Source organism: Thamnophis sirtalis, unplaced genomic scaffold (genome assembly GCF_051295495.1).
Source record: "Thamnophis sirtalis isolate CommonGarterSnake01/CBP01778 unplaced genomic scaffold, rThaSir2_p1.2 scaffold_8, whole genome shotgun sequence".
Lineage (NCBI taxonomy): Eukaryota > Metazoa > Chordata > Lepidosauria > Squamata > Natricidae > Thamnophis > Thamnophis sirtalis.
In genome coordinates this window covers 30,814,601-30,825,390 of record NW_028261388.1, presented here as the reverse complement: position 1 = coordinate 30,825,390, position 10,790 = coordinate 30,814,601, and the positions used below count along the sequence as shown (strand labels likewise).

General features: G+C 37.9%; 1 protein-coding gene across 2 annotated transcripts; it reads right to left on the bottom strand.

Annotated features, from left to right (window-relative positions):
- Window positions 1-215: 215 nt before the first annotated feature.
- On the bottom strand, window positions 216-10,317 carry CCDC181 (coiled-coil domain containing 181). Of its 2 annotated transcripts, none has more exons than XM_087721363.1 (6): window positions 10,267-10,317; window positions 7,368-7,528; window positions 5,293-6,279; window positions 4,036-4,182; window positions 1,344-1,495; window positions 216-606 (listed from the first exon to the last, which is right to left on the bottom strand). In XM_087721363.1, exons 2-6 carry the CDS (start codon window positions 7,503-7,505, stop codon window positions 444-446), a joined length of 1,587 nt encoding a protein of 528 aa, XP_087577489.1. In that variant the 5' UTR covers window positions 7,506-7,528; window positions 10,267-10,317; the 3' UTR covers window positions 216-443. The 2 variants fall into 2 exon arrangements, with proteins under 2 accessions (XP_087577489.1, XP_087577488.1); XM_087721362.1 differs by lacking the exon at window positions 10,267-10,317 and adding an exon at window positions 9,935-10,250.
- Window positions 10,318-10,790: the final 473 nt, after the last annotated feature.

The window sequence follows — 10,790 nt, the reverse complement described above, 5'->3', positions numbered from 1 at the left end:
TGGTGGTTTAATTTGCAATTTCTCAATAACACACCAAATACCCTGGATTATTTACAATGGGACTTTCAGATAATGCTATGGCATAGTATTATGCAGCCATTTTTTTGTTTGATACAGCTGTGATTGGTGGTATAGCATCTCTAACCAAATTCCAGGTATGAAAATGGTAAGTTGGGAGATAAACTAATTCTTAAAAAAAATACACCATATTTACAGGAGGAGTATTTATTTTATGTAAGTTTTATAGAACTGAGAAGGCAATCCCGATCTATTCACAAATAGATAGTTATTCCAAGTTTAAGATGGGGAAAATTACTAAGATAGAGAAAATTAAGCCATTATTGAAGGACTTCAAAACATTCCAGAAGAGAAACCACTTCCAACAGGCAATCTCAAGCGATGCAAGATATTCTGGAATACTAGGGATCCAGGGCTTCTAAATCTCAGCAGTACTGATCTGGAAAGCGAAGGGACTTTGGTTCAGAAATTGAATGCAGAATATTTTCTATTTGCTTTGCTCTTCTGGCTTCTTGCCTAAACTGTTTGGATCGTTCTCTAGCAACTAGTTGCTCTTCTCGCCTCTCACGTCTCTTCCTCCTTAGCCATCTAGAGAGAAATAAAAACATATTTAAAACTGAATATGAACTGACACTTTATTTTTGCTGCTTATGTAGTACAAGCAGATAACCTATCCCTAAACAGATATTCTGGGATAGAATTATAGATAATTGTCTTATTAGACAATTACCTGTGATTTGGACTATAGTTCATAATATTGAGACCAGTAAGTATTTTGATGATAGTGCACTTATTCAGTAACATAACATATCATGCCCTAGCTTACAGAGAAATAAAAGCTTTTTGGTAAAAGAGCGAATGTTGAATCTGAAACTATTTTCATCAAGCAATAACCAGATTTCATTTCTATTGTTACGGGCCATGATCTAAGGCCATGATGGTGAACCTATGGTACGCATGCCACAGGCGGCACGTGGAGCCATTTGTCAGAGAGCATGCAAGGTGTTGCCCTGTTAGCTGGCCAGTGCGCATGCTTGTGCTGCCAGCTGACTTCAGACTTCTTTTGAGACCGTTTTTCGCCCTTCCCTGAAGCCTTCAAAGTGCGAAAAATCGGCCCTATGGGCAAACCGGAAGTTTGGGAATGAACTTCCGGTTTGTTCGTAGGACCGTTTTTCAGCCTCCGGAGCCTTCAAGGAAGCCTGAAGGCTCCGGAGGTTGAAAATCCAACAGGGACCAAAAATCATCTGCCTCCTGGATTAAAAATATCCAGATTTTATTAAAATAATATTACATTGGTTCCTAAAATGAAAAACAAAAATACGTACTGTTTATAAGCTTTGTCATTTTCAGTTGTTCTTGGAAGGAAGAACATGCCCTCTTCTTGCTCCTTCAGCGTTTGCATCTGTTTTTCTTTCATCTGGTCCTGCTGCTTTCTTTTAAGCCATAATTTGAAAGCTTCATCTGGATTTCTATTCTCCTATTTAAAATTTTAAAATATATGTATATTTAAAATTCTGAAATGTATACTGATTCTTAGTCATGAGAATAATTTTATAGCTGTATGTCCTAAGCTGAAGGTTCGATACACTGTAATCTATTAAAATCAAAAGAGAAGGTATTCGTGATCTGGTTAAGATTCGTAGATGTATACCTGCCTTCCAGAATAATATCAGAAAAGTGGAAAAGGGAGAGATTACATCATAAACACAACCTAAAAATAATTCACACTAACAATCCCATCTTAATCATTATTCCATATTTAGTGAGAGTGATACACTGGATACAAATCTAGTCATCTGCATGTGTTCCAAGGCATTTTAATTTTTGTAATTAGCATTTTTATTTTATTTATGAATAATGGGTGGTTTGGTCTCATGGTTAAGAGACCAGGTAAGAGCGGGAAACTGAGATCTAGTCTCACCTTAGCCATGAATGCTGAGTGGGTGACCTTGGGCCTATCACTTTCTCAGACCAACTCACCTCAAAGGGTTGCTGAAGGGAACATAGGTAGGAGGAAAGTATGTTGCATGTTAGTGGCCTTGAATTATTTCTAAAAATAATAAAGGCAGGATACAAATAAATAACTGAAGGTGAAGTACATACATAACATTCGCTGCTATTTTCCTCACAACAACAACTCTGTGATGTGGCTTTTGCTGAGAGAGAGAATGACTGGCTCAGGGTCACCCAGTTAGTTTTCATGCCTAAAATGGGACTAGAACTCAACTACCACTTTCTAGCCTGAAGCCTTAACCACTAGGACAAACTGGCTCTGGTTTCAATTCTTGGGTTATACAACTTGTTTTTAAATTCACTGCCTTGCTGCATGATTCATTTCTCTTGAGCTTCAGTTCATAGATACCCTCACAATTTCCTATAGAATTTGCTGATACAACTCAGAATTCATAGTTCTATCAATTGTCCTGGTCCAAAGGCAGCAAAGCAGGCTCAATCGTGATACTGTCATCACCATGTTTCACAGATTGGATAAACCCTAACATGGTCTTTTACAAACACTGGACAGGCAGCAATGTTCTTTTTGGACAATAATGACTTTCTCCTTGCAACTCTGTCATGTAAAAGCATGTTTCAATGTTCTCCTGATGATGGTCTCATGAACAGTGACATTTGTTTGTACAAACTTTTTTGTAACTTTTTCAGCTTGGTCAGCATCAACAACTGTTTTTGGGAAGTCCTAAGAAATCACCTTAGTTCAAGCCATGACATATTTCCACATTACCTATGTTATGAAGATCAGACTTTCATAGGGAATATCCACTATTCTGTTCTTTAATAAGACAGGACATCCCACGTTTATACCTGATTATCATCCCATTGATTGAAACACTTGGCTCTAATTTTCCCTTCAAATGGATCCTAAAGGTTTGTATAGTGCAGTCACACAAACATGTATCTAGTTTTTGGTTATTTTCTTCAAAAAAATCAATAAACAAGTATGTTTTTGACTCATTTATTATCTCCATCTAGTCCAATAGCAATAGCAATAGCAGTAGACTTATATACCGCTTCATAGGCCTTTCAGGCCTCTCTAAGCGGTTTACAGAGAGTCAGCATATTGCCCCCAACAATCTGGGTCCTCATTTTACCCACCTCGGAAGGATGGAAGGCTGAGTCAACCCTGAGCCGGTGAGATTTGAACCGCTGACCTGCTGATCTAGCAGTAGCCTGCAGTGCTGCATTTAACCACTGCGCCACCTTGGCTCTTCAGTCCAATCCCTTATCTGCTTACACACAACCATCAGAATCTTATCTAACTAAAGCTATAACTTCTAATTTACTAGATACATCTTGAGAGACTGTAGGGGCTATAACTACCCTAAACCTTTCTTCCTTTTATCCAGCTGGGGACTGCACAGTCTCTTAACTTGGGCCTCTCTCTGATGAGACTTATTGCCTCCTTAGGATAGGAGTTGTGTGTTGCTATAACTCTTACCCACTGATTGTCTGTCTGTCTTGTCGTACTCTTACCCACTGATTATTCATGTACACATTCCAGCAGATATTTATGCAGAAATATTGAAAATTCAGAATGGTTCATAAACTTTTAAATACTTTACATAACTCAATTTACATAACACAATTTTATTTTCAAAATATTAGCATAAATATTTTTTATTAATTTACAAAATTAACATTCCATTCTTTTTATAACAAAGTGGCACTCTAGACAATTTCTGATGTAAGCAAGGAATATGCATCTAGAAACTGAAATTTTGCATTTTTTTTTAGGATATATTTGAGGTTGGGGAGATATCCACACAAACAACAAGTTGCACAACAAAAAATTCAATATTGTTTAATAACATGCCAATTTGGCTTCTAAATAGCTGATCATTATATTATCTGTAAGTATGTGATCCTAGATTTATCCTTCACATACAAATAGCTGCATCTAGAAATAAAAAGCTGAATTCTATCCATCCCCATCAAGAAAACTTGCTTTAAACTTTTAAAACTGAACCAACCCACAGAAGAATAATGGAAACTTCACCTTACCCTGCTGTTTAAGTTCTCCATTTCCTTTGCACGCTGAACTCTTTTCTCCTGCAGCATTTGGCTTTTTTTCTTTTGTAGCCAAGCCTGGAAGACTCGGTCATTTTCTTTCTTTTTTTCATTTTCTAGCATCTTTTTTTGGTTTTCTTCCTTGCATTAAAACATTGACAAATAATGACAATTTTAGGGCAAAAACCATTCAAAATACAAAGAATTATGAACTTTCAGAATGGAAATTGTAGCTAAGTAGTTTTCCATCACAGGAGCTTCATATTTTGATTTTGATACAGAATAGGCAAAACAGATATGATTTGCAGCTGTTCTTCCACAAGTTATCCCCCATCTCAAGGTCCCCTGAAAGCTTGGAAACATTGAAAATAAAGGAAAACTGGCCCAAAGATTGTAAGCAGGAGCAGGAACTGCCCAAAATCACCTGATCTCTCATTCTGAGATACTCTACAGCAGTGGTCTCCAACCTTGGCAACTTTAAGACCTGTGGACTTCAACTCTGGGAGTTGAAGTCCACAAGTCTTAAAGTTGCCAAGGTTGGAGACCACTGCTCTACAGGACCAGAAGACAAAAAAAAAATGAAATTAGAGGTAATCATTTTTTTTTGTTTTTATCCAAAGATGCTATAAGAATGGAAAACACAGTAGAATTTCAAAATTAGTAAAATTATCAATTGCAGTGAAGCCTCATGTTACTTGATGATTCATTACAAATGGCTTCCCTCCTCCCTTGAACCATTTCTGCTTTAAGAACTGCAACACAGTCCATTCAATATGTGGTCATACAATACCCTGAATCACAAACCAAACGTTAGTGTATGTGGTTTTATGAATCAACTTTATGTTGTTAATTTATGGTTCGGTAAGCCCAGGAAATTGAGGTACACTAAGTAAACTACCATTGCATAACAAAAACAAAGCCAGCAAGGGAAACTGACCTCTGGACACAGACTTAAAAAGGGAATAGTATTAGCAATGTTTTAAAAGATGAAACAGAACATACTAAGTTTAAGATATGGACAAGCAGGATTTATTTTAACATTTATTCTCAAGTCACTCCTGTTAAAAAATTTTAAAAAGGAGTTTTCAAATACAAATAACTGCATAACAGAAGACGACAGCTAAACTGTCCCCATATATAAAACCTGTACTCTTAACATTATTTGCAAGAGGAACAAATATGAAGGGTATTCTTTGTTTCGATATCCTAATTGTAGATTTGTAAAAGTAATTACATCATTAATATTCTCACCTCTCTTCTTATTTTCTCTCTTCTTTGCTCTATTTGTTTTTGCAGCTCTTTTTGCCTGGGTGATAAGCAGAATGTAGAACTTCTTACACCAAGTCTCATATTTGCTGACTGGACCCTGCGAGGGCTTCTTCCCCGTTCTATATTCCTCGTAATATTGATGGCAGAGCTTGGTCGAATAGGTGGTGGTTGAGGGAAAAAAAAATATCGTTCTTTGGAAGGAGAACAAGTTGTTATAGGTGTTTGCAAGAAGGACTCGTCTTTTGGACCAAAAGCACTAGCATACGAACTTTTAGAAGAAACATGTTGAGTTTCAATGTCACTGAAAGAAATACTCAGAGGAGGAAATAAGCCTTGACTTTCAATATCGCGGATACTCAAGAGTTCAAATTTCCCATCTCTTTCTACTAGGATCTTGCCATCTTTGTGTTCATCATCCATACCACCATTAATGGACAGAGCTATATCTTCCTGTCCTGTTTCATTAGAAATGCGCAACTGAGACAGTCTACCTGCAATGTTTTGTTCCCTGTTAGGATCATTTTTATCCCCTTCTGTATTTGTCAGAGATGGTACTTCTAGTTCTACTATACTTTCGTTGAATTTTAGTTTTCTTTCTTTTGTTTCATCTAAAGGGTCCTGACCCAACAGAAGTTTGTTAGCTTCTTCAATTTTTTCTAAGATATAACGCTTTATATCTTCTTCATCATCTTCCTCCTTGTCTTCTAGCCTTGATTCCTGACCAGAGCTTTCGCTATCTGTATCAGATGCTGGTTCTAATGCCTTAGGATCAAGTTCAAATATAGAATGTATTTCATTTTGTGATGCATCATTTAGAGCTTCCTCAGGCTCAGGAGGTTCTTGTGAAGAATTTCGTTCCTCATCCTTCAGTATTTCTTCAGGCTCAAGAGAATCTTGTGAAGGATTTTTTCTATCTTCAAAGTCTTTGTCAGTGTTTGTTTTGAAATCCTCTTCATTGTCATCATGATTCTATGAAAAAAAGATATTATTTATACAAAATGTAGGAGGCAATATGCACAGTACATGGTTCATGTACTATTTAAAGCACAATTTGTTTGACCATGATTTATTGGATGACAATTGATTTTTAAACTATGTAAAGCTGGGAATACATAATTTTCTGATCTGAGGACTGCTCTAAGATTTTCCATAGTAGTCTATGCATCAAATTTCTAATTTTTTTCATTTATATTTAATTGAAATCAAATATAGTTAACAAATGTTTCCATTTATGCTTTTAATATTTCTCCCTTTATCACATTAAACATCACATGATTTAGTAACAATTTTTGGTGGACTCACAAAAGCTTTGGAGGGACTTCAAATCCTTGGGGCTTCAGATTGTGTACCACTGAACTAAATTGTAATACTATACAAATTGCAGTGGTTAGACTCATAAAACACAGTGACCCAAAAGTAAGCAAACACCTTATTAATTAACATGATGGTGACTGAATAGCTGAATAGCTTACTGTCGTTTGGCATAGTTGTCACCTACAAAGCCCTTCATGGTATTGGATCTGGGTACTTGAGAGACCGCCTACTGCCAATTACTTCCACTAGGCCAATAAGATCCCATAGACTAGGCCTCCTCCGAATTCCATCAGCCGGTCAATGTCGACTGGCAACTACCCGGAGGAGAGCCTTCTCGGTGGCTGCTCCGACCCTATGGAACGAACTCCCCGTGGAGATTCGTACCCTCACCACCCTCCAGACCTTCCGCGTAGCCCTTAAAACCTGGCTGTCCCGACAGGCCTGAGGCTAAAGATTTCAACCCCACCCGAATAGTATGACTGTTGTGCTTTTTAACGATGTATTGTCTTCATGTGTATAACTTGTTTTGTACTTCCCTCCCCCTGAATTGTGAGCCGCCCTGAGTCCCCTCAGGGAAAAGGGCGGCATACAAATAAAGTTAAAATTAAAAAAAAAAATCAAAATCAAAAAATTTAAACATAAACCATTTAAATTTAATCCTGCATTCAGCGACTCTTCTAGTCAATCTATATTACATATCTTTGTTCTATGTATATTGGTATAAGATTATATTCTCTTAATACCTGTATATCATCAGAAATTTCTTTTTCTTCTTCATTAATTAGCCACTCAAGATCTTTCTCAAAATCATCTTCATAGTCACCACCTTCTGTGGTATCTCCCGTGTCTGTAGATTCACTGGTTTCTTTTTTGTCACTCATTGTGGATGTTTCTTAAAATAAAACTATAAAAGTAGAAAACATTAAATTACAAATAGCATATACCAATTTATATTGTAACTCAATAAATAATGACAATGAAATGTAACTCAATGAAATATCTGTCCTAATTATCTCAAAATATTAACATCTTATTCTACAAGTTTATGTTAAGGCAACAGAAAATTAAAAATAGAATAGAATCAATTAAATTATAGCAAGTTTTACAAGCACATTCACAGAAGACCATGGTAAGACAATTGTTTAGCAATATAATATAGCACGGCATCTAAGTATTTGACCAGTTCCATCAAGGAAAAGTACTATTTATTTGAAATGAAAACAATCCTGAGTGCTATACATTCTCCTCAAAGGAAAATAGGCAGATTTATTATATAGAAACAGATCAAAATCTTATGCAATACTCAATTTTCTTCCATGACAACTTTGGAAACTAATTCCTACTGAAAGCAATCTAACTCAAATTTGCTTCTATGTATGTCTGTGTGAATAAACATTTGCTGGAAGCCATACTTCAACTGAAGAGGGAAGAAAAGACAAGAAACCCTGTTTAGATCCTACAAAAAGATGTACATTGATCAGGCAAACAATGCTCCTAATCAATATTTTCATTCTAAACTTCAAGACATCAAGGGTATGTAGTGGACATATCAGAAAGTAAAAAAAAATTGGACAAAAATACATACATGGCTGGAAAAAATGATAAAGCAGCATATTGATTTGAAACCAGAGACACTCAAGGTCCCTTCCAACTCTGCTATTGTATTGTATTGAGGTATCCATCATTCTGATCAGTTGAAAGAAAGGAATAATAACATTGGAAGACGGAGCTTATAGATCCAATATATTATAATCCTGCTTTTCTGTTTCTCTAAATACATTTTTAGAAAAGGCATTAAGCTCACATGGGCCATTTTAGAGTAGTTCTCATTTAGCAACCACAATTAGGACCAGAATCTAGTTTGTTAAGTGAAATCACAACCATCTTTTGATCTTACTTCTGCTTTCCTTTGCTCTACAGACCTGCAAAGGTCATAAAACTAAGGATTGGTCATAAAGTTACACTTTCATTACCGTCATAACTACAAACAGTTGCTAATCACTAAATAAGGAGCCCCTGTACACAAATTAGAGAGGCATCAAGTCAAGTTCTAGTCTTGTTAACTATATGGACAAATACTTGATTCTCCTTTAGTTATACTTTACAGCTCTTCCGAGAAGATCCTAGTAATTTCTTCTCCTCCTCACTACCCATTTTTTCTTCTATTTTTCTCACTTTATACACCAGTATTTTGATCAATCCTAAAAAAAATCAGTCTTCGGCTCCTAATAAAGATTTTATCTCATTAATTTCCACATGTAGTCCACTTAGTCAAATGCTTTGAGTATACTCTTTAGAAATGTGTGTCTTACACACACACACATATATATAAACGCGCGCGCGCGCACACACACACACACACACACAGAGAGAGTATATATACCAACACATACATATAACACTTGTTAAGGAATGGTGAGAGATATAACTAATCACTAATATGGATAACTTAACAATTAAAATATGTTCTTGCATGTACTGTGTTTTCCAGAAAATAAGATAGGGTCTTATTTTCTTTTGACTCCCAAAATAAGCGCTTGACCTTATTTTTGGGGAGGTCTTATTATTTTGAGGTGCAGTAGGCGGCAAGCGTGGTCACCTCATGGCTACTGCTGTGTTGCAATATTTTCGGGCAAGGGTTTATTTTAACGCCTGTGCTCAAAAGCCCGATTGGGCTTATTATCCGGGGAGGTCTTATATTCAGGGAAACAGGGTAGTAGCCGCATATAAAACTAATTTTTGTGTTAATACGATAGAACTGCAACCTGTCTTTTATTAAAGCAAAGGGTGTGACCGGTTAATTGTTCTGTCGGGAAAAGTTTTCCTCAGTTCTAGGTTGAATCTCTTCTTGATAAATTTCCACCCTTCACTTTTTGTCCTGCCTTCAGATACTTTGGAGAAGAGGTTGACCTTTTCCCACCAGTATGGTTTGCCAAGTTCGTTGAGGCAGAAGATAACAAAGCTTTCCTTAACAGACCGCGCAAATTCTGGATTCCAGTTACATAACTCAAAACCGAGCAAGGGATAAATTGCAGATTAAGACAGATTGAGGTTGCCTAGGCTCGCTAAGCGTTTGGGGTGGGAAGAAACTAAGTAGTAAACCAAGTCTTTAAACCCGTCGCCATGGTAATCGCCAGTCTCCGTTTTTGGCCCTCGCCGAAATAAGATTCCACTCGGACACCCACCCACCCTCGCCCATGCCGCTCAAGCTGCCCGAACTACGAGACAGCGACACAAACACATACACGGGAGAGAGAGAGAGACTATCTCGGACGCCTGCCTGCCTGCCTGCCCGCTCTTTAACACTAACCGCAGAATTGTGGACTCCGAACGAAAAATTATATTCAGACAAGTGAATTAAGTAGCTAAACAAATCCCATTCTCTTTTCTGGCCAGGGAACGCTACGCCGACTTCAATCGAGCCAGTAACTTTTCAGCCTTCGCTTCCCAACGAAGCAAGTTTCGTCGGGTTTTTCTTTCCAGCTAAGAGCCTGCCGGGGGTGCTGCGCGTCGCCTGTCATAACCCCAGGCCGTTTCACCCTCTAAAGCCGCCGGCTCTCTAAACCTTGCCGCACTTTCCCTCTCATCTCCTGAGCAGCAACCCGACCGCCAGGGCGTCGTCATGGTAACTGCTGCACCCACCGGCGTCCTGCCATGTCTCCCGAGGTTTCCCCCACCACTCACCCAGCAGAGAAAGGACGGCGGCTGTAAAGGATCAAACGGAGCTCTTTTGCCGTACACCACGCTTCCCGTCTCCATAGAAACCGGGGAGGGGGGGCAGGGCAACCTCACGATAGAACGGAGCCCTCGTGCCTCTGAGGGAAAATAGTTGAAGTGACGCGTAGGCGGGAAATGCATTTGCGAATGGTGGAGAAATTTCTCTGAAATGTGTTATTGGGCATACGTACTTTAAATATGCAGTTATGCGGAGTAACGACTAACAAACTAGTTGAGGGGAGAAAGTGGTACAGATTAGGTTGCAACTTGAGAAAATAACATTTTATTTGGCTAGTCTAAAGAAAAGAAGAATTAGGGTGACATGATGATAGTATTCCAGTATTTGAGGGGCTGCTACAAAGAAGAGGGGGTTAAATTATTCTCCAAAATACCTGAGGGCAGGACAAGGAATAATGGTTGGAAACTAATCAGAGAGAGAAGCAACATGG